Raw genomic sequence first — 24209 nt, 5'->3', positions numbered from 1 at the left:
TAACATTGATCTTTTCAACATCCTGCCACATCCAGTGAACTTTTTCTATTAAAATGCAGATTAATGGGAGCATTCAGAAAGAGCACCTGATTTTGAAGATAAGATACTCCTTACTCTCAAGCAGCCTTTTGCAATTGTTCACTGAATTTACTATGCTAACTGATGAGCAGCACATGATTAAACTCCTGAAAACAGCTATGGCACATGCAGCAGTGCTAAAATTTTCATTGCATCACCCTGACACAGTCCTTCTATTGCTGAGGACAGGAGAATGTCTCTGGAAAATAATCTATCAGTTCAATCTACTGAATAAATACATCCTTATTAGAATTATGATCTACAAGGAGTTTTCAGTGTATTATTAATATACCCTTAACAGTGCTATAATAATTGCTTATATCAATAAAGGATCAAGTTCACAGTTTGCAAACTGATCAGTAGTGGAATTCACATCAGAGAGGGTACTGGATAGTTATGAGACAGGCAAGGACTGCCTATGCTTGTCTTATTTTTAATTGAAACTTTCTGATGTTTCGATTTGCAAAGCTTAATGAATGCATAATTAACACTTTTATGAAAGACTCCTTCAACTTGTTGAGTCTTAAGATCTTCTAATTTTGATTTCTTTGATGTAACAGAATTAGTCACATCTTACATGCATATACACCCAAACAAAGAAACGACAACAAAAAAACAGACTGAGCATGGGAAAAGGTCAAAGCATGATAATGCTAACTTCCTGGATACTCAGTGCCACTTTTTCAAGAAAATATTTACATCTTAAAATGTTACCCTCCTCTTCCCCCATTATTATTTGGGAAAAAGAGATGTAGGTTCTACTATTCATTTTCTCGAATACTTTCTATTGCTTTAAACATGAAACTGTGATTTGGTCAGTATTTGCAGGAAAGCCTACTCTGCAGTGCAAGGACAGTTTAAAATTATCTATTAAAAACACAGAAATATCAAGGTTTACAGACCTGTCCGCTACAATTAAATTCAGTCTTTAGAGGTTTGTTCCTAAGAGCTGCATCCAACTCTCCAGGTGGGGTCTCACCAGAGCAGGCTAGAAGGGCAGAACCCCCTCCTTGGACCTGCTGGGACACTGCTACTGATGCAGCCCTGGGTAGGACTGGCTTTCTGGGCTGCAAACACACATTGCCAGGCCATGTCCAGCCTCTCATCCACCAGCACCCCAAGTCCTTCTCAGCTGCTCCTGTTCACCCTCCAGCCTGTACAGATACCAGGTGTTGCCTTGACCCAGGTGCAGCATCTTGTACTTGATCTTGTGGAACTTGCTGAGATTCCTAGGGGCCCACTTCTGCAGCTTTGTCCGGGTCCCTCTGGATGGCATCCCATCCTTCACGTGTATAAACTGCATCATTCAGCTTGGTGTCACCTGCAAATTTACTGAGGGTGCACTCAATCCCTCTATGTCATTATCCAAGACATCAAACAGCACTGGTCCCATTACTGACCCCTGAGGAGCACCACTGAAATTCATCAGGACACCAAGCCACTGACCACTACCCTTTGGATGTAACTGTCCCATCAAATCCACCCCTCCTGCATTTAGAGAGAGCAATTGTACGAGGAACTGTGTCCAGAAAAATGACATCTGTAGCCCTCCCCTGGCCAGTGATGAAGTTGCTCCATTACAGAAGGCAAATCCACAGAAGGGGTTGGCAGGACTTGCCCTTGGTGGAGCCACGCTGGCTGTCCTAAATCACCTCCCTGTCTTCCACACGCCCTAGCACAGCTCCTAGGAGGATCTGGTCCATGATCCTTCCAGGTGTGGACGGCAGTCGGGATGACAGGTTGGGAGTTTCCAGAGTCCTCCTTTCTACCCTTTTTAAAAATGGGTACAAAGCTTTCCTCTTCCCAGTCACCTGGGACTGCATTTTTTGAGTATCATGGAGAGTGCCAAACACTCTAACAGCACTGTAACCCCTTTCTTCTATAAATACATCTCCTGAGACTGAGTTCTGAAACACATTGTGCGAAAGCATCAGCTACCAAAACACTACAACTTGTTCTTCTGCAAGTTGGGAGGGATTCCAAATCCATAAAAATCACAGCTATTTCCTAATCCCTAAATAATGAACTAGCAATCTATCATTCCTCATCCACAGTAACTCTCACAGGTCCCCATATATATGTATCTTCTAAAATGTAACTGTAGATCATTATCTGTGCTTAAAATCAAGCAGATCCATGCCTCAAAACTGCAGAGACCAAGTGATCAACAAAGCTGACCACCTGAAACTGAGATGGAAGTTATATGTGAAGAGCAAATGGCAGTCAAGGCAGTTGGATCTCCATGATAATAAAGATTCCATTATTCATTCTTGTTTCACATTCAGGGGAACACAGGTACAGCCAAGGCAAATAATGCCACTGCCAACTTAGGAAGGCAGTCTATTTCAGCAGTCTGTATTTTTAAAAAAAAAAAATTAAGTGAAGACTGAATTAATTTCATTCATTGTGGTCAGTTTCTCAGGCAAATGGTAATAAAAAGGTGCTTACAAAGGCTGTTTCCTAAACCAGTCAAAATCCCTTATACTCACTCCCACCCACTGGAGGCTTAAATATAAGAATTTTGCCAGTGCTAATGACAAAATGAAGGAGTTTTGGCACATCTCAAGAACAACCTAATACCTACTATTATGCATACTTTCAAACCTATGGTTTCCAGTAAGCACATTTCATCTCCAATAAGAAAATTCTCATAGCATATGCAGGAAATTCACCAGAGTTTCATTTCCCAAGATGCTCATGCTAAAACCAAAAGCTTAAATCTATGCAGCAACCCTAAGCATCTAAGGCAAGTCAGCCACCATGAACACTGTTAGCAAACTTCTGGATATAGCATGAGGCAAGGGTTTGAAATGGCAAAGAAAATAAGGTTAATTGATGGCTTATCTTTCATTCTTCATGTGGAAGGACTAGTAAATACTGCCTGAGGCCAAACTGAAAGAGCCTAAGAACAAAAAATGTTCACATAGCTTTCAAGTTTTTGATCATTACTGAAGTAGTGACACAAACAAGCAAGTGTAATTTGTGGACAAACTCCCTGGCCTTTTTATTTATAAACCTCTTTAAAAAATATGTATTTTTAAGTATTCAGATGTTCTGCAATCAAATACTAAAAAGAAAACCACACAAAAATCCTACAAAAGAACAGTGATGGAAAAAAATAGGGATAATTTCCACAATACTTTTCTAAAATTAACCTAGGATAATCAACAAAAACCATTTTCATTCATAGACAATGTTTATGAAATTTTTCCTACTTCAAATAAAGAGGAATAAGTCTCTACATATTTGCTTTAATATAAACATGATGGCTCGGTTGAAATATAATTATTAATGCCTTGATTTCAGCATTTTAGCACAGGAAATGACCACAAACTTTCAAGCACTATACTGAATTACTCAAGCCATCAAAAAAAAAAAAAAAATAAAAAAAAAAACAAGCAAAACCAAAAAAACCAGAGCAATTAGGCTTTTGAGAGAAATAAATCAAATCCTCTATTTTGTATAGAACATCTATCATTGGTAGTTTCAAAAACTCAAGTGTCACAAAATGATGCACAGGCTTATCTTTTAACTGTTCCACACATCACATGTATATTTAATTCATGCAACAACACACTGCATCTACCAATTTCTTTCAGTATAACTGAGTTGTTCAGAAAAGCAAAAACCACCTTTTCAGCAGTGCATGCCTTTGTAATCACTAGTTAAGTATTAAAGTCTCTCTAGCAAACAAGATATAAAATCATCAGCATTCTTTTGAACAGAAGCATTTCTTCACTAGAGAGACAAGGAAGAATGGAGGCACTGGAGTTAATTACCTTTTACTACCCTTCATCTGGGTACCACCGCCAGTATTGGTGACTGACTGCTGATAAGTTATCAGGTGGTAAGAAATATGGGGGAGGGGGTAGGGAATGAATACTTGAACTAAGTACATTCCTGAGGAACTAACAAGAATGTGAAGGTTGAGAGGGATTTAACAAGTTGGTGTTTCCATCACACAAACTGCAGCAGTTAGTGAAGGGACCTCACAGCACCAAGAACTTTATGACAAACTGAAGTAGGTGCTCAGACATAGAAGTACAGCCTGGAAAACTTCAACAGAAAATATAAGTAGGGAAGGCTACTCAGCAATTTGTGCCTTAGTGTATTTCCTCTTAACATTACACAGCCACTTAATGGATCTGTAATGATTTTCTTTTGTATAAGTATTCTGTACAGCTCTTCATCTTTAAGGTACTTCAGACACCAATGCCTGTAGCATTATTAATTACTAATGTCGTGTATTCAATTAATAATATTGTGTATTTGACTCCATACATGTATGTGTGTACATATATATATTTCGCAGTATGAGTATTCAGGGCCAAATAAAAATTACTTTGTTGCACATAATTAAAATCTGAATGATCAAAAACAAACACATGATAACCCTGCTAGAAATATGCTTTGCATTTGGAATCACACCATGTTTCAGTCTAGTAGTTTTGAAGTATTCTGGGAGGCAGATATTAACTCTAAGTACTAAAAATTCTCCACATGTGAGAAACTGTTATTTTAACAACTCTCTTCATCAAACCCAGCATTTACATAGCAGCAGTTGATACAAAACCAAGCTTCCATAGAAGAGTCCAAATGTATTGGAAGCTCAATTTAAATATGAACCCAGACTTTTACAGGGTTTATAAACTAAAATGCATGTATAGGGAGTAGTTTTATACTTGATCAACAGTCAATCCAACTAAGAATGAAAAACACAGAAGACCCACATAGGACTCCAGTGGTGCTGTGATAAACTGCTACATTTCAAGTTAAACAATTATTTAATAAACACTGGCAACTGAAAATCTCCTAAAGAGGGGGAAAGGAAGGGTAACCAGAGTAAAGCTACCAGGGGGATTAGGGAAAAGTCTCACATTGAAAAAGTGGTATTTCCCTTTGCCTAAGATTTTGAATTTGAAGTTATATTAATATGAAATTATATTCTCTGTAAAAAGAGAATGTTTGTTGCTCAAAAAACAGTAATGAATTCCTAGAAATGTATTTTTTCTTTAGAACAGCCCACAAAAGTAGTGAAAATAAAGTTCAAAAACAGTAACAACGAGAAAGAATATAGTTATTCTACTTTATATACAATTAACTGCATTTGCAGGAAACAAACTGGAACATATAACCAATCTGTTATATCTGTTTTCATATAGAGCAAAAGATTTTAAGAGAACAGATTATTTTTCTCCTGTCTTTATAAACAGCAACAGGACTTCTGGTTAAGATAATTCCTACAAAGAGTAAAGAAGGACTTAAATTGAATCAGAACACCAGAAGTAAATAAGTGCATATATTTCCTTTCTAGAAAAACAGGGTAACAGATCTGTGTGTAATGGCTGACTGTGTTCTTGACAAGAACTTCAATGTGCAGTGGATCTGCATGTATTCTGAAGGGATTAAAAAACAGCTACCAGGGTAAAGAACACCTTGTGTTTCCTCATCCTACTAATACTATGTCCAACAAAAGACTACCAAGTGGAACATAGAAGGCTTGCAAGAGAATTAAGCAACTAATTCATAGGAGAAAATAACAAATTGAAGGTTCACATAGGGAGAAATAGAGCAATTTGGATCTATATAGCATCTAGGCAGTAAACCTCAGTACACTAAAAAATAAAGGTGAACCATCCCTGTTAAAACATATGTTCACTGACATGCACACAAGACTGATGATTCCCCCAGCACACCAGAATTTTTGATTCCCATTCAGACATTCAAGGACCTTAACAGTGTACATTTTCAGTAGGGAAAAAAAAACAAACATAATCAGATAAACCCAAAATAGCCAGCATAGGATGGATAAATATGGAGAAATGATATTAAGTTGTTCTATACCATTGAACCCCTTCACATCAGTTTTTTTTAAATGGTAGACATGCAATCCATCATTATTAATGATAATAACAAAAAACAAAAGCATTCAAAGTGAAAAAACAATGTTCTTATACTTTATTCTGTATGTTTCTATGGCACTACTATTACTGCTTTGTCAGCTTGGAAATGTTCCACAGTAAGCAGCCTATAGCAGAAAAGCAGGTCTAAGAACTAATTAGAACTATACCTGAACAAGTCTCAAAGAGAGTCTAGCTTCTGGATTTCAGCAATGAAAAAGTAAAAAAGTGAACATGCATCAGGTATGAGAAAAAAATTAATGGTTAATAAATGAAAAGAAGGAATGAAAGACACATGAACAACACCAAGTTAAATTAGCATGATCTACAATTACCTAGGTATAAACATAAAACAGCCACTTGCATTTACTAGCAGAACATGAAGTCACAGTAGGTTACAACATCAACATGCCAAGTCAAACAAAAAGAGCAGCTAACATCATCCTATTGCACACTTAGGACAACTAGCTAAACTACATGCTAAGCATGCTAAGAAATACCTTCTAAAAGCCTAGAGGAACAGGAGGTTTCTAAGTCACAGCCTACCATGCTGACACTTGGGCCAGAGAAGTTGGATTTGCTTACCTCCTGTAGAAGATCTGCTTGTTCAATGGCTTTAAGAACATTTTTCTTGGATGTCTCCTGAACTTCCCCTCCTAAAAGGAACTCATCCAAAATGAAATAGGCTTTTTCAAAATTGAAGATGATATCAAGTTCACAGACCTAAAAAGAACATCAAGCATTATTGCAAAGTGGGAGGATACTCTCACTTGAGGTATATCCTCTCACAAAACTTAACTTGTTGACAGCTTTCACCAAACTTTACCAAATCAAGATGTTCACCTAAGGCTGTAACCTTGTGAGTCACTTGAGGTATATCCTCTCACAAAACTTAACTTGTTGACAGCTTCACCAAACTTTACCAAATCAAGATGTTGGCCTAAGGCTGTAACCTTGTGAAGACTGGGGCAATAATAAAAATCACACCTTGGAGAAAAAAAAAAAATCAGATTTTTTCTTCAGTTAAAAACAGCTACAGCAACCTCTGAAAGAAAGCTTTCACTGTTAAAAAGGTTTCAATTCACAGCACTCTGTCAGGCACAGCTCCTCAAGACACAAGAGAACATTCCCTATTAAAGTTCTCTTGTTGTCTGCGATATGCAAAGGCAGCTCGCACAATCTTACAGAAAGGTATGAAAATCAATAATCTCAAATTTCTTGTTCAGTCTGTGCATTTCATAGTCAGAAGGACTACAAAGGAAGGCAGAATGAGCACCCGTTTTTCTAGAAGTGTTCTTGTATATTACTGTAGCTGTTTGTGTTTGCTGTCTAGGCAAGCAGATGTCTCTCTTGTCTTTCCTTACCATTCCTGCCACTTCACAACCAATCTGCTCCTTTGGGAGCAGATGTAAGAGGTGCTCACACTAGAGCTGTGCAAGGGAAAAGAAAAGCTTCCTGCTAAGAGTAAGATTTTAGCTGACCCCAAGTGAGACTACTATGAAGTGAAACAAATACAGGCAATTAACACCAGATTAATAACATTTCTTCTACAAATCAATAAATTAGTTTTGTATTTTAATAGAAGCAACCATCAGTTTAGTTTGGCCAAGCAAGCCACACGAAATGTATTAAATACACCTTTTCAATTATTAGTTGGTTATGTTCTTGTAAAAATGCTGTGGGCATAAAACAAAATGACAAAATATAAAGAAACTACACTCACACTGCCAAAATACTTGTCAAGAAGTTCTACATAGCGATGAATTATTTCCAGAGTTATTAGTTCATTGTCCTGATCTTCAATAGCACAGCAGAAATAGAGGCTTGCATATCTGTAACAACAAAATAATCCTGATGTTAGCATATGAGCATAGGCAAAATGAATGCACTTGAGGAGTATCACATTCCCAGCAGTCCTTCATACTCAAGTTCAGCATATATCAATATGATAGTCCAAATCACAAGCAAGCAAGTCCTACCAAAGAACGGCTGAAAGACCAGAAGACACACACATGTACTAGGGAGTTATGTCTCTGAGTCAAGCATGACTTCACTCTTTGCCATCCTTTAGCTGACAGAACTAAAACAGCCAAAGAGGTGGTTGGAAAATTAGTATATTTGATTTTGTGGCATCATGGCAGAGTTCTGAGATGACGTACTTTCTCTTCTCTCTGTAACATCTGTACACCAGTAAATTAATCAACTGATCCCATGTTAAACTTGCATCATGTAAACTATACACAGATAATAAAAACCATAGAAAATGCCTCAAGAAAGACAGACTGAATTAGCAATTAGGGTTTGGTCTTTATAGAGAATTTTAAAAATTCAAAAACTCCAAAACCAATAACAATGTCAACAACCCCAACTACTACTAAGCCACAATGCAATCCCTACTAGCTGTCCTGGCATCAGACTGATGAGAGGCCACCAAATAGTTTCTAGCAATCCACTTCCACCTTGGAATACAGGGAAGTCATAACTTCAGATATGCTCAAGTTCCACTTTAACAAAAAAGACCGTCCAATTCTACTGTGCTGTATGATAATTTTTTTCAAGCCATGTTTAAAGAAAGCTGATTTTAAAAAAAACACAGGAATGAAAGCTGAAAACCTCATTTAGTCTCTTCTAACATGTCAAAACCATATGCCTTTCAGCCACACATGGCACAAACCAGATTTGAAGTACCACCTGCTGTAACTGCTAATTTACATGAACCAGAAACAGCTTTTGTTTGCCTCTAGAGGGGACAACTGGCCACATTCAGCACTCCTGTGTAGCCAACCATGCTGAAAAATAAGTCATTCAGATGTGAATATCTGTGTTGTTTCACACACAGAGGAATCTATGCATCTTTTAAACATAAAACATATTTTAACATATTTTATCAGCTGGGACTTATCATACTTTTCACAAGAGATTTGAAGTACCACCTGCTGTAACTGCTAATTTACATGAACCAGAAACAGCTTTTGTTTGCCTCTAGAGGGGACAACTGGCCACATTCAGCACTCCTGTGTAGCCAACCATGCTGAAAAATAAGTCATTCAGATGTGAATATCTGTGTGGTTTCCCACACAGAGGAATCTATGCATCCTTTAAACATAAAACATATTTTAACATTTTATCAGCTAAGACTTATCATACTTATTACAAGTTCTGGAAAAACCCCACTGTATTTTCAGGTATGTTGAAATTAATCTCCAAGACACCTATCCCAGTACCATTTATGATCTGAAAACATCCCCCCTTCTCCCATTCTGCTCCAAATCAAATTGCTATGGCTTCAACATGAAAGATTAATCAGAATTTTATATACAAGCTTTTATATACAAGGTTTTATACAAAATCTTTAAACTACTATAAAATATTACTGCTTATGCTACCACAAAACATGATGGGGGAAGAGAGGAAGACACCTCCAGTAAAGGCAACCTTCATTCCCTCTCTCTTTCATCTCTTCACCACAGAGATTCATCAGCTCATCAGAAGTCCTATGTAAGCACAGTTCTTTTGATTTTACATTGTTCTGATTATGCCTCACTAATTTTTCAAGGACATCTATAGTCATTGTAGTAGCTTGCAACATTCAATCTGTATAAGGAACCTAAACTATTTCAAAAAGTATTGGAAAGAAATATTATAAAGAAAAAATATGCTTTCAAGCCTACTGAGGAATTTTCAATGTTATCATATTTCATTGTTGCAAAAAAGAGCATTGACCCATTAAATGATATTTACACTAATCACCAGCACTCAGGCCAAATCCATCTAAGCAAAACCTTTCATCACCTGCAGAAGAGCAGCACTGATTATGATGAATGCAGTTCAACTGTTTCCTTACAGTGCTTAAACACAAGATGAACCATGTACCAGCAGACCTTACCAAATCAAATTTGACTCAAATATTTTAAGTTTATCCACAGGGGACAGTCTCTCTCTGCTCCTCTAATACTTAAGAGTCTCTCTTGACACACAGAACTATTTTATGGAAAAAGAAGGGGGAAGGGGAGACAGGGAGACCAGCACAAAATACTTTCTCAGAACATGGTCTGCCCTCAGTGTCCTCATTTAAGAGAGAATGAAAACTTTCAAAAGACTGTATTTGGCAGCTAGCAAGTAGACTCAAGCAAGCAGCACATTCAAGCCTTGCCAACTGCAGTTCTGCAGAAATAAGACCAAGAAACAAAAACTACTCAGTGGACATCAACACAAAATGGAGGCCTGGGCATCTATTATTATATGCAGAGAATATTTCAGTATTTATTTTTTAAGTAGCAACCATGACTAATGGATCACTACTCAAGGAAAGAAAACAAATGCAGATTTAATGAGCCTAAATGGCAAAAGGCAGAAAAGTAAAAACAAGTCATACCAAAGGGCATGAGCATACTACAAAGGAATGCTTTAGATCCAAATTCTCAGAGGCATTATTTTAATTTTTTTCCCCTGCAGGAAGGCCCTCAGAAAAAAAAAAGTATCCACTTATAATCCACAGCAGACACTGGAAGTTTTGCCAAGTGCAGAAGTTTACATGGACAGTATCCACACAAAGACAAGTAAATTACTCGGGCTCAAATAGATTTCTGCTCTGCAGAAACAGCTTCTTTCTAATGAGCTTGACAGAAACCTTTCATATGCACCCAATGAAAAGGCAAACCCTGATAGGAAAGTACATACCCAGAAGTAAATAAAGAGTAGTCTGTAAGAAGCATTCTGCCTTTTTTATTACTATTGCAGTTCTGGTCTTTTTTTATCTCAGTAAATATTATTAAAATAATAATCAGACTCAACTCAGATGCTTACCCTCATTTAGGAAAATATTTTATGATAAATATCCTCCACTTATCAGAAAGCGGACGAAAACCAGAGAGACCAAAAACTGTTTGGACCAAATCACCTGAAAATGTAATACAGGATTAAAGAACAAAAAGGTAACACAGCAGGTATAAATACTTATGCAAATTCCTGCCTTCAGACAGATGGCCTCAGATTTATTTTTTTTTTAATAGGAAACAAATCCATGCATCTTCCCCTCAAGACCTGCAGCAATTCAGCAGTGGGAAGCCTCAAAACAGGCAGGCAATGTTTCAGCAGAGTTCTCCTCTTCTGCTCTCACAGCCAAGTTCAGTAACTCTGCTGAGAGATCAAGTCACTGTGGGCAGAGCACAACTTACAAATCCTACCAGCTCAGTGGTGCACTCCTTCTAGATGGGAGAACACCCACTTGAAGTCATCCCTGGAAGTTCAGCACCAGGTAAGCCTGCAAACAAGCCATAAGTCTGTCAGCATCTAAAGTCACTTTGCATGTAGATCCCAATTGTGGAAGTTTAAACCTTACAAAGTTTGGTACAAACAGAACTGAACTCTAAACAACAACAAGGAGGCAGACAAGTGCTCAATGAGCCCAAGAATCTGTGGTTTGCTGATAGCTAACCCAATGAAAATTGGGACAACTAATAAGCTGTGCTTGACCTAAGTTTTTTTTCTTGTCCCACAACTTTACACATTTCTTTAATAAAACATGAACTTCTGAGGCTCCAGGACAGAGTCTACCAAAGTGAAGCACTGTTCCAGTTTCTTATTTCAGCAAGGCTATAGCCCCCAGCAGCTTCAAAATGAACAAGAATTTGATACTGCTAATTCTCTAAGAAAAAGCTGTTGCTTCTTGTTACTGAGGTCCTCCTAGTGCCACACAAACTGGAACCCTGTACAAAGAAGACCTGATCTAATTAAATTTATCAAGCCCAAGTATCTAATTCACTATAATCATTGCATTCAGCCAGTTTTACAAAGCTACCTAACTAACACCACAGTAATATTTTTAAGAGTTACAACTGGCTGCTAAGTTATCCATAAGGGAAAAGAGGGATCATGCCAAGCTGGGCACATCCCACTGGCCACATGGCTGTACCTTGAGTTCACAGCACTTTAACAGACACACTACCTGCACAGTGGGCCCTTCCATTGCTTCTTTCAGTGGAGGGAGGGAAGAAAGTAGGTTTTAAAACTTATTCTGTTGAAAGTCTTTAACATAACCTCTGATTGTGGTTATGTTGTGCAAAAGTAAAAGACAACTGCCATATCAAGAGCAGCAAAAGCCATGGAAGTTTCATAATATGATAATTCCAAACACAATTCCAAACTGACCCATAAAAGCAAAGCCACAACCCTTAACCAAATAATCAACAAAAACTATGTCCCATGAATGCAGCTAACCATATGCTAACAAAGTAAAATTTATATAAGATTTTCTCCAAGTTCTGCCTTTGACTGCAATATACTACACAATGAAAATAACTCATATTGCCAGAAGCTAAAATCATGAACAGAAGTCTTTCAAGGAAAAATCACATCCTAAGTTCCCTCTTTAGCAAAATTAGAAATTAACATTTAACACATCTTTTCTGCCACAGGGGGAAAGCTGCATGAACTTGTACCCTATATGCTCCAAAACCACTATGTTATTTTTTAAATGACAAAATGTGAAGAGCAAACACATCAGTTGTGTTTGTTAAGTTTCTAATCAGCTGTCTGCAGATGATTCCCCCTCTATTTTCATAAAGCGTAATTGTTGTTGGCTTCCCATATTTAATTTTTTATTTTCCCAGCAAGTCACTTCAAATCTCTATGCTTCTTGAAGTTAGAAGCTCACATCCTCTTTTTAATCTTCTGGTGCCTATCAGCCTGAAAAACTATCTTCCAAACCAGCTCCAGAATAACATACAAGTCAATTCAGGCAGCATGACAAAAGCTGGGCACCTTTCTGTTTGTGTTCTGTAGTGCTGAAGGAAACAAACTAAAGAAGGCAATGCCTGAGCCAACCATTGTAAATGGCACATGTATGAAACCAGAGGGAAATAAAAGCTATGCCACGTACATTTAGATGAATTTTAAGATCTATTTCCTTGAAAATTCAGAAAACATCCTACAAAGATGAAATGTTACAGAGCTAAGGAGGCTAATCAAAACAGTCCAGCAGTCTTATTAAAGGTTAAGTCTCATAAGGAAGCTAAAGCTACTGTCTTGCCAACTTCTGCATTTGAGTTCATTTTGTTCCTGAAAAAAGGTATGAGACCCTTGAATGCAGTTCTGACACTGCCAATCATTCTTTGAGCTGCAGTATCTAGGTTCAATTCTCCTACATGTGAACAACAAACACACTCTAAAAACAAACAGCACTTAAATGTCAATAATTTAAGATGCAAAATAGCAATAGGCACGTACTTTTAAAACTTATATTAAAAACATTTGTACCAGCATGTTCAGATCATTACCAGCAATAGATCAGACAAGAACAAATCTCAGCAGAGATCCTCTAGAGATGCTCAAGAGGAACTAGGAGCACCTTTTGCAATTTCACAACCCACAAAGTTCCTTCTGGTGTGTTTCCTTTTAGCCACCACCTTCTCAGCTACCAAAAGTCATCCTTTACAAAGAAATCATACTAGCTGGTGCTCATCATCTTTAACTATGATGCTATGATGGGAACAAGTACCACAAATCTAAGAGATGTTAGTGTTACCAGATACAGACATTTAAACCATCACCTCTTACATCTAGTCCTTCTGGTGATGTTTCAGTCAAAAAGAAAGTTGAGATGTTCATTAGCTTGGTACAAGCTCATCTTCAGCAGTTTCATAGGCTCTCTGTGCCAGACTGGTCTGCAGAGAGTGAAATAAGCTACTGCAGTCAGCTGTGCACACCAGCAGTCCAGCAGACAGACTGCAGCACTTAGACCATTTTTAGCCAGACATAGACGTCTCCCAGCAAATTTCTCCATTCTCCTTGACCACAGGACCCACAACACACCACTCAGATGCAAGAACTCCACAATGTTCAGTAATTCAAGCAGTCCTACCCAAATTTCCACCAGCTCCCCAGACACAAAAGGACATGGCAAGTAGTTATTAACAGCAAACAGGGAGGGAAAGCAGCTGTGTGGAATCCTCCCCAGGACAACCACTGCTGCTCAAGACTGGGTAAGGAAGGAAACAGACTGGTCTCCTAATGCCTCATTTTTCTGATTTAGTCCCATGAATGCCCAGCTGAAAAGGTACATGCAGGCATTAATATGGAAAGAAGTGCAGCAAGTGTTGGAGCAAGCTTATCTACATACATGTTCAAGGAGTTTTGTGAGGAAATCAAGAGGCAGAACAAACTGTGTATGCTATCAGCACTGCCTCATGCACTGTTTCTCCTCTTTCCTCCTAATGCTGAAGAACTACATGCATTAGGCAGACCAGCAATACTCACAAGCAAGTCTTTACACAAACCAATGTATATATCAGAGCAGCACTTAAAACATCTAAACATATTTGATACTACCCAATTGTTATCCTGGAGAAGAGTTACAAACTCCTCCTTTCTGGTCCAGTCCCTTCTGTCCTATCTACAGGGAATGCAACAATATTTACTGTGGGCACAGACTATCTACCACCTCCACAAGAAAAGAGGAATGCATAAACATTCTCAAGTTTACAACTAACTAGGGAAGAGAGATAACTCAAGGCTTTGCAGCACCACCTTTAGCTGGAAGAGATGCAGCATACCACATCAGGAGGAGGATTACTGTTATTTCTGGAGGAGAATTATGGTCACACCACTACACTCTGATACATTCTGAAGATCAGCACAAAGCTAAAAAATGCCTGCCAAATACTCCTACAAAGGTTAGGGAACAACTGAAAAATGAAATTATCATGAAGGAAATTATACAGTACTTCTACCAAAAGAAAGCTAGCCGTGATTTTTTCAATAATGAAAAACTTTTTTTTTTGTACATACAGGGAGAATAAAAAAGAAAAAAAAAAAAACAACACCCAACCCAAGTACTATGAAAAACTATTTCCTTATTTCTAAAAGTCTTTAAAAGCAAGTTATATTTTCAGGTGATCTGTGAAGCCACTTCTTGAGGTAAATATTTATAAAATGTTTATCACTTATTAAATCTGAAATGTGTACAAATATGAAGCATGTACGTACTGCGTGCACCTAAAGAGACCCCCAAGAAGAACTGCCACTCCTTATAAAAATAGGAGGAAAGCTCATTTCTTCAGTACATTTCTAAATGCATGAGTGATTTTCCACACATGAATGACTCCTGCTTGGTTATCAAATTAGATGCAAGGGAAAAGTCAAGTCTTCTCTGTAACCAGCAGAGGGAAAAAAAAAACAACAACAACAAAAGAAAACAAAAACAACCTTCATTATTTTCTTGCTGCTTAATACACGTTTTTTAATGTATGGCAATTACGAGGTTAGTGAGACAGAACCACCTTTTGTAGACAATCTTCAGGTCTCTCCACTCCAGGAAGCTGCACATTTTCGGTTTGCGGGCTAATACTGTTTGAACAAGTTCCCTTGTGATTTTCTTCTTTTCTTTGTCAGATAATGGGACATACCACTTCTGGAGTCTCAGTTTCCCCTGGCGACTAAAAAGCAACATAAACTGCATCTGTTGAATTGGAAGGAGGGGAAAAAAGAAAAGCATTAATCTCAGTCTCCGAGTTTCTAAAAGATCTGAGAAAAATCAAGCAGGAAGCAAGACAGACATTCAAAACCCTAACTACGTTATATAGTTCCATAGCACTGGCAGATGTTACACAAGATTTGGAAGGAGCAATGATACAAAGGATTCTGCTGAGCAAGGTCAGTCAAGCCAAAGGCAGAAGAAAGCGCACACAAGTTTCAGAAAGGGGTGTCAGAACCATGGGCTGGGCAGTGAATATTCCCCAATTTCAGACTAGCCACGTCCAGCACTCGTATGGTTTCGTTTGCGTTTTCTACCCAAAATGACAGAAAAACGGCACAGCAGACTCTTCCAACACCCAACCTCATTTCCAATTCACCGGATCAGAGCCTTAGAGGAGCAATTTGCACTTAAAATCTTTCTGAAAAGCCTCGGAATACTTTAAAAGCCATCAAGCCTCCCAGCGGAGAGTCCTACGGCACAGAAAAGCCCAGTCTTTTCCCACGATACACAAAAGCAGAGATTAAGCGCTTTCCCTGCGGTCCTATGTTCCAGGTCTCGCTTCCTCCAAAGGAGTGATGTTGCAATTATATTTTAGGAGGAACTTGCCGGGCTGTGTTTTTCAGCAGCCGTAAGATTAAATGAAAAGGCTCCGGCTTTTTTTTTTTTCTTTTGCCTTTTTGCTCGAAGTTGTATCGGGCTGGAGAAGTTTCCCGGGCAATACGACAGACATGAAATACGATGCGAAAGCCCAGCCGGGTCCCGGGTGACAAGCGCGACCAGCGCCAGCCGCGACGAGCGACGGCCGCGCCCGCAGCGGCTCCGCGGTGCCGGGGCGGGGGCAGAGCCCCGCAGCCCCCGCAGCCGCCCCACATCCCGCCTCGCCTCCCCGCCGGCCCCAGCGCCGCCCCGGCTCCCCCGTCGCGGAGCGGGCGGCTCGGGAGGAGAGCCCGGCTCCGCGCGGCTGTGCTCACCGTGCCCGGGGGATAGCGGAGCTGAGGCGGAGAAGAAGGAGGCACCTCTGCCCAGAGCCGCACCGCGATGCTGCCGCCGCGGCCGCCGAGCGGGACTGAGGGAGGGGTCGGGAGGGGACGGGAGGTGCCGCCGCCGCGAGCGCGCGCGCGCCTCAACGGCCGCCCCCCCTCGGGCAGGTCGGGGGCGGGGCCAGGACCGCGGGGGGCGTGGCCGGGACGGAGGGGGCGTGGCCCGAGCGCCTCCGGACAAAACTTTATCAGCGGCCGCGGAGGGGGGACTGGGGAGAGCTCGGCCTCACCCAATCGGAGAGCTCAGCGCGCGGGCGGGAGGGAGGAGCGAAGCGGCTCTGGACCAATGAGAGGCGGGAAAAGGCGGGGAAGGCGGAGCTGGTGTTGGCGGCAGGAGGGGCCGGAGCAAGAGGCGGGGTTTGGATGCCCTAATCCGCGTGGCCCGAATTGCGATAAGGCAACGGCCGGCGCGGCAACAGCCAACCAGGCGGCGCGGTGCAGATAGCGGTCCGAGAGCAGCCAATGGGCGGGCGCGGCACGGAGCCGGGGAAATGACATCAGTCAATCAGGCGCCCGGAGACTGAGGCGCCTCCCCCGGCCCCGCCAGCCCCGAGCCGGGGGGGGAAAGGAGGGGCGGCCGAGCCGCGCATGCGCCGCGCGGTGTTTGCTTCCAGCACGTGCGCGCCCGGGGGGCGGGGAGGGAGCGGGGCGGAGGCTGAGGGGGCGCGCGCCGGGCGGGAGCGGCGGGGCTGCGCGTGAGGGAACCGGGAGTGCGGGGGGACCGTCCTTCTTAGGGGACCGAGTCTGTGTGCGGATCGTCCTTCTGAGGGGACCGATCTGTGTGCGGATCGTCCTTCTGAGGGGACCGACCCCGTGAGGGGACCGTCCTTCTGAGGGGACCGAGCCCGTGAGGGGATCGCCCTTCTGAGGGGACCGACCCCGTGTGGGGATCGCCCTTCTGAGGGGAACGACCCCGTGAGGGGATTGTCTCTGCAAGGGGAAGTTTTTTTCCCTAAAGTCACCTTGATTGCGAGCTGCAATTAGATTGGCAGGAGCAGCCGCCGACGGGGATTTAGCGGCGTTGTGTTTCATTAATGCTTGGTTTTAAAATTATCATTCGTGTGTGTCTGAAGAGGCTTTGCGTGCTGAAACAGCTCAGTTTGGGGGTTTGGTTGGTTGGCCGGTTTTGATTTTGTTGTGGATTGGTTCCGTGTTAAAATTCTAATGGAGGTGGGCTGAAAACACATTAGTTAGTTGGAAGAAACAGCGGTGTCTCCGCAAGCCGAAGTCGGAGCTCCTTAGTTGTCAAAACAATGTTTCAAACACCTAAAGCTCTCAGCATCGCGGTGCTGACCGCCACCCCCAGCAGTAAAAGAACAGCAGTGCCCCGACCGAGCTGATCGGATCGTGGTGCGACAGTGACCGAGAGAACCGGGAAAGGGTCGTGCTCCCAAAGCAGCTCTCCCTCAGGAGCAGCTCGCAGAGCCTCACGTTTTTATTGCTTTCTATTATTGACACTTTAAATAAGCGCCCATTCTTCTGGCTACGAAACGGCTATGGCAGCAGAAACGGGCTGGAAATGCTTTTGTGTAAAAATGTGCATGGTCTGAAAGGAAAGCCAATTTTCTGGCATTTCAAGGAATGCTATAGTCAGTTGTACTTGAGGAAAACTGCAGATGTATTCCTGATTTTATAGAAGAGGTTATAATTGTAAGAGTGAAGTGGCATGAGGACAAGGAGGCATATGTGAAGCCAAGCTGAATGGATCAGGCAATTGCAGTATTAGAGGTCGTGTAGAAAATGAGAGCTGCTGTTGTAGGGGCTTGTTCCTGTCACATTTAATGTTGGTTGAGCAGCTGTCCCGTTCTCGTGTTAACCTGCCTTTCATCAAGCGCAGGAACAGTTGTGCGTGGATCTGTTACCTCAGAGAGTCTGCCCTTACACCAGGCTGTCACTTTGTCCTCAGCAGTTGCCAGGCTTTGCAGTTCTGCTTCTTTCCTGTGAGCTAATTCTATGGTCTAAAATACCCTGTTTTTCAGAAAACTTTCATAAACAATCTCTTTCCTAATCAGCATTTCACTCATCTTTGAATTCAGCATCATGTATTTGGTGATTCTCTGAGTGCATGTACACTTCAGGGGCTTTGAGACTTCTAAATCATAATTTAAGCCACCAACCAAATTTATCTCTCTTCATCTGTGCAACTTCCAGTTTATTAGCATTGTTATGGTAATGGAGCTCCAAAATGAATTTCTGAAGGAGTTACACCAGACCTGAGTTATGATTTTCACTTCCTAGCTCAGTGAAATATTTCTGCATATGGATCAAACCACAACTTTTGCAAAAACATAGTTGATTGAATCAAACTACCCAGATAGTTCAAGAAATGCCTATGTTGTTTTGGTGGCATAACGTCTTAAAGCTTCATCTTCAGATTTTTTGGTTTTTGTTTTTGTTTTTCAGTCCTGTATATTTTTTACTTTTTATTATTCTTTTTTTTTTTTGCCAGATTTTACTGCTCATTTACAGTGTATAATTTCATACAGTGATACAAAGGCAATTGTTCCACTACTTTTCTCCCTTCTCTCTTGTACTTGGCTGGATTTCTTCAGAAGGTAACACGGAGTTTCTTCAGTGCATCTGGGCACTCCGCTATACGCAGTTTCAGGTGCTGTGATAAGGCATGTGAGACCTGTGCTACATGCACTGGTGGCGGCACTGGTGGAAACTCTATCCGGGTGCAATTGGCAGAAGCTTTCTGTCTTCCACAGCCTGTCCTGCCTCCTCATCCCTGTTTCAGACAGAGGATGCGATGTTTTCAAGCCTGCTGGGATTGCCACTCATATGATCATTCCTTATTTCTCTCAATGACCCTGCTTATTTTAGGCAGTTTAAGGTGTGATTCCATGTCAGTTTCAGATCATCTGAACACCAGCTTCTCCCACCCTCTCCTTGCATTCCCACCTCTGTGTTCCCATCTCTTTTCCTGTTCTGGCACTTTGCTGCATCTCCTACTGCCAACAAGGCTGGTTTTGGCTGTACAGGTCACTGAGGGAGTTGGCTTCAGGACTCAGCACCTGTGTTGGGGGACAGTGACAGAGATAGTGCTGTCCCTTCTGTTCCTGCTGTTTCTTTGAGGAACTCCAGAAGACTTGCTGTTCACATTTTTTTTTCAGTGTTACAATTTGCACTAATTGTCCCTCTTAGTACCAGCTCCATCATTTTTTCCTCTATGACATTATCCTGTCTCTTACCCATTGAACTAGAAATGTACTGAATTAGCTCTAATTATCAAATTGATAAAGATATATATGATGCTTACAACAATAATATGTCTCAGAGTATTCCACAAACCCGTGACAGTGCAAATGTCAATGCAGTCTAATTTTAACATGACACAGTGAGTCTTCTGTTCATTAGCTTTTGTTCATTGTCTTATATCCAGCTTGATAATAATCCCCTGATTTATTTTGAATAGATTTTTTTTTAGCTGCTGTAGTTGGAGAATCCTTTGTATTCCATTTTAGATGTAAGGCAAGTCTTTGGGGGATATGTTCATTGACCATAAGACATTTGGGGTCCTCAGCCAAGAGTTTGCTTTGTAAGTTATTTCCAGCGTGACTTGAGACACAGAACTGCCTGGAGCTGGGAATAGAGGCAGGAAGGAAGCTTACATCAAACAAGATTAAATTTGCTTGGGTTTGACTGGTATGGTTTATGTCAATTTTGGTGGGTTTGTTTGTTTGTTTGCTTTTACTTAATTAGAGATAGTTGTTTTGTCTGGGATAGTGGGTCTTACACAAAAATTAATGCCATAACCTCCTGGCATTTGGCACTTCATGCATGTTGTTATTGCCAAATCTGAAGCTCATAAAATAATTTTGTTGTGTTTCAACTCTCAGCCAAAATGATGGGTAACATGAACTTTATAACATGAACTATTCATTAATTCAAATGGAAAATTTGCTTACTAAATTTTAACAGCTTTTTTTTTTCTTCTTCACATGGTATTTAGTAAAGAAAGGGTTTGCTCCTGCCTCCTTGTCAGCCATCTCAGCACCCTACAGAGGAGGGCAACATACTTTTAAGAGTACATGATGTGTTTTTGCAGTCCTCTACTGAAGTAGGGCGTGGATGTGTAAGACTCACTTTACTGTTAATTTATCTTCTTGATGCTCAATATCAGGCTACATTTTCATCGACTGAATAACTGTGGAGTCATTATGAAGGCAATAAGAGCTGAGTTACTACCCTTGGAAGTGATTGCTGCTGGATTTTTGCCTCTTAAGCCTCCAAACAGGATGTTACGTTACTGTATGCAGTTCCCTTCCCTGATGTGCTGTCTGAGCATTGGCCAAGCTATCAGTGTCCCATTATGATTCATGCAGAACAGTAATCCCAGTGGAACCAATGGAAGTATAAATGAGACCACAAAGGACAGTTTCCATTGCTCTGCTCCTTTTTTTTTATTATTTTTACAGTGCGCAATCCATCTTGATGAAATACTATTAAGTGCAATCTAGTAGCCTGATTGCTGAGTGCTATTAAATCATCAGATTGTGCCTGGTGTCCTTACTCCTCTGTCTTTGCTTTGTAGGGGTTACCAGTTTGCCTGTCTTCTTTTGAACACAGTTGGTTTTCAACAGACACATATGGCTCTCAGGAGCACAGATGCCAGGTCACATGTGTCTCAGGCACAGCTCCAAAATTACTATCATGGATGTTTATGCCTGAAGCTGAATTTTCAGAGCTGGAGGAATAGTTTGAAGCTGAAGTGTGCAGCCTGGTTATGAGAATTACAGTCTAAACCATGCCTTACACGTGTCCTTTGCTTTGGAAAATAAAAACTTGCTTTTGTAAGTATCTGGATATGAAGAAATGAGGAAAGGGGGTATGGTAGATGCCAGTCAGTGAGGACTTCCTCTTAGCTAACATATTTATTAGCCTCAGCCTGGTGCAAGACACAGGAGCCGTTTGAACAGGACACACACGAACCAGCTGGCAGCACTGGCTGTGTTAGGTTAGTGAGGAGCCGATTTCTCTCTTACTTGGGTCATGTTCTTATCTTCTGCTTGTCCATGTTTATATTGGAGTAGTGCTCAGAGGCCCCAGAAGTGAAGAAAATCACTGCAGACATGAAGAAGTTATGTTCTAATGCTTCTTCTGTTCCACTGCTACAACTCTGCCATAGTGCAGCAAAGAACTGAACACTTTCTGAAAGAAGTGTGTGAGGAAACCTGAATTTTTAGCCTCACAAGAAAATGTCTGGGAGGAATGGAGAGTGGAAAGGAGAGGAGGCTGGAATTTCTGAGACTGCATCAATACTTTAAAGAGTTGTTCGATGCCACACCTCACATACATCTTGCTCATGCTTTGGCAATCCTAAGAAAGCAGTTGCTGCCACTGCGGTTTCTGAAGTAGCTGGTGCTGCAGGTTAATGTGCTCGCTGTATCCATCCCCCATGAGAAGGAGTAGCTAGTGAGGCTTGTGCAGAACTACTCAATATTTCCCAGGGAGAAGATTTTTTTTTTAATATACTGGGGCATGACTTTGGATAGGACACCTGAGAAGTCAAACATTCAGAGAAATGCACTGCAGCAGGTTCTCTGGTACTCAGTTTGGTCATCCTAAATGCACTGAAGTCCTCATTTAGGCATCTATGTCCACTTCTGTCCTTGCTTTGAGACAGGCCCAACTGGTGATCCTATAAGGCCTCTTGATCTGTGTATGGAGACTGATCTAACATACCTTAGGAGGTACTGCCTTTTGCACCAAGGAGATAATCCAGTTTCCAACCTCTCACTTTCCCGCATTGGCACATTGCTTTGCGTAGCCACGAGATATGGACTTCCAGAAAGTGTCTTAATTTTCAGCACAAAGAAATTTTCACGAAAACTTGGAACCTGGCAACCTGAAACCAGAATTTTTCATGTTATCAACTCATAAATCTCCCAACTTCCACAATGATTCTGCAGTATTAGACTAAGCTTTCATTTCAAATCATTCTGGAAGACTCAGTATAACTTCCTCTATTGTTTTAAAGAAAATTTACTGCGTGTTCTGCCACTGCTATAAAGGGATCACACAATCTGTAAGGTCTTCATTTACTGCTGTTTTCTTCTTTGGTTGAAGTGTTTTAAGATGATGAAACTGGGACAGTCAAGGCCTGTAATCCATTTACTGTCTAGTTTTAAAGGCTCAAGAAGAATTTAAATGATGTGTAGATATTGTGCTGGCTGTGTCCACAATTTTATCCATGTGAATTCTCGTTCAAGCTGCCTAGACCACCTCTATTGCCATGGCTTTGTGAAGCCAATCTTTGCAGTGCAACCCTCAGTCTTCAACAAAGCTGTAGAACAGCAATGACAGCGCTCAAGAAGAATTTAAATGATGTGTAGATATTGTGCTGGCTGTGTCCACTTGCGACAATTTTATCCATGTGAATTCTCATTCAAGCTGCCTAGACCACCTCTATTGCCATGGCTTTGTGAAGCCAATCTTTGCAAGTGCAACCCTCAGTCTTCCACAAAGCTGCAGAACAGCAGTGACAGTAGACATCTCTGCCAGGGGGATATGTGCATCATTTACCTGGGAACTCGAGATTTTGACAGATTTTGAAGAACTAGAGTGCATATGGAATGAGTGTGATAAGGCTCAGCATAGTGTCTCATCAAATGGAACTGTGATAAACAAAATCCCTTTAAACTGTTGGCTGTACTGATAAATACCAAAATGTGTGTCTAATTGGTCTGGCCAAGATCATGTGTGGGATCATACAGAGAATAAGGATGCTGTTTGTTATTCCTCATTGTAGCCCTGGGTTTCTTGGTTGGCAAGTGACCTGATTTTGATTTTGCTTTTTATATTCTCTGGGAGGGAGTGGTGTTTGGGATGCTTCACCTCACTATTTTGTTTTACTTTTCACAAATCAATGAATTTCATGAATGTGTGTTGCCTTTGTGTATTTTTTTTCCCCTGGACTTGTTCTTTGTACTTGTTTGGTACATTATCTTTAGGTCAGTTTGTTCTTCCTCTCTGTCCACATAAATTTTTAACACATCCAACTGCTTCTTCTGGTACTTTCACACACACACACACACACACACACACACACACACACACACACACACACTTCCACTCTCACTCCATTAATGCCAATCTTAATATTTTTTTCAAATCACTGTAAAAGAAACAAGTAGCTCCTCCTACCTCCCTGAACATTTTGTTCAAGTGCAAGCCTCGCTTTTTATTTAATCAGCATTTATTTAATACAGCAGGATATCAAATACACTTAGAAGACTGTCCCAGTAAGAAGGGACCCCATTTACTCTCTGACTTTAGAATTCTGTGCTGTTCCAGAGGGTCATTAGTGGAACAGAGCCAAAAGGACATTCAATTATTTGCTCAAGTCTGAAAGGCCAATGTTTCACAAGTACAGAGCATGCTATTAACAAGGATGAATCCTTTGGCAGTGTATCCTTTCTACTGCAAAATACTTGCCATGTGGAACCCAAGGCCCTTATTACAAATTCATGAATTATTTTAATGCATCCTGGCAGCTTTCAGAAGCATTGCAATCATGTGGAAGCCAGAAAAAAAAAAAAAAAAAGATCACTGGTTTGTGCAAAATAATACAGCTATGCTCATATTTGATCTAGTTCTTTAGTGGAAAAGGAATAATTGAACTTTTTTTAAAAAAAAATTGAAAGACATTTCTGCTACATTACCTCTGACCATCTGATTTTAAAGTCTTGTTCACATAAGAGATAACTCAAT

General features: G+C 40.8%; 1 protein-coding gene across 8 annotated transcripts in view; it reads right to left on the bottom strand.

The window, feature by feature from the left end:
* The window catches only part of AP1S2 (adaptor related protein complex 1 subunit sigma 2), a 31484-nt gene extending 14904 nt beyond the window's left edge, over window positions 1-16580 (bottom strand). For 2 of the 8 annotated variants that reach the window (XR_005628094.1, XM_039714460.1), the window contains exons 1-4: window positions 16127-16291; window positions 15257-15435; window positions 7702-7810; window positions 6564-6701 (exon numbers count right to left, since the gene is read on the bottom strand). Coding sequence is in view for 7 of the 8 variants with exons in the window: in XM_039714460.1 (XP_039570394.1) it covers window positions 6564-6701; window positions 7702-7810; window positions 15257-15435; window positions 16127-16183 (483 nt within the window). In the remaining variant the exon portion in view is untranslated. Of the gene's footprint in view, window positions 1-6563; window positions 6702-7701; window positions 7811-15256; window positions 15436-16126; window positions 16298-16424 lie in introns of those variants that run through there. The other 6 variants (XM_039714463.1, XM_039714464.1, XM_039714457.1 and 3 more) reach the window with 5 other exon arrangements.
* Between the last annotated feature and the right edge of the window lie 7629 nt (window positions 16581-24209).

Source organism: Passer montanus, unplaced genomic scaffold (genome assembly GCF_014805655.1).
Source record: "Passer montanus isolate IOZ18808 unplaced genomic scaffold, ASM1480565v1 scaffold3, whole genome shotgun sequence".
NCBI lineage: Eukaryota > Metazoa > Chordata > Aves > Passeriformes > Passeridae > Passer > Passer montanus.
The sequence above is the reverse complement of the archived record's forward strand: the minus strand, read 5'-3'. Positions and strand labels throughout refer to the sequence as shown.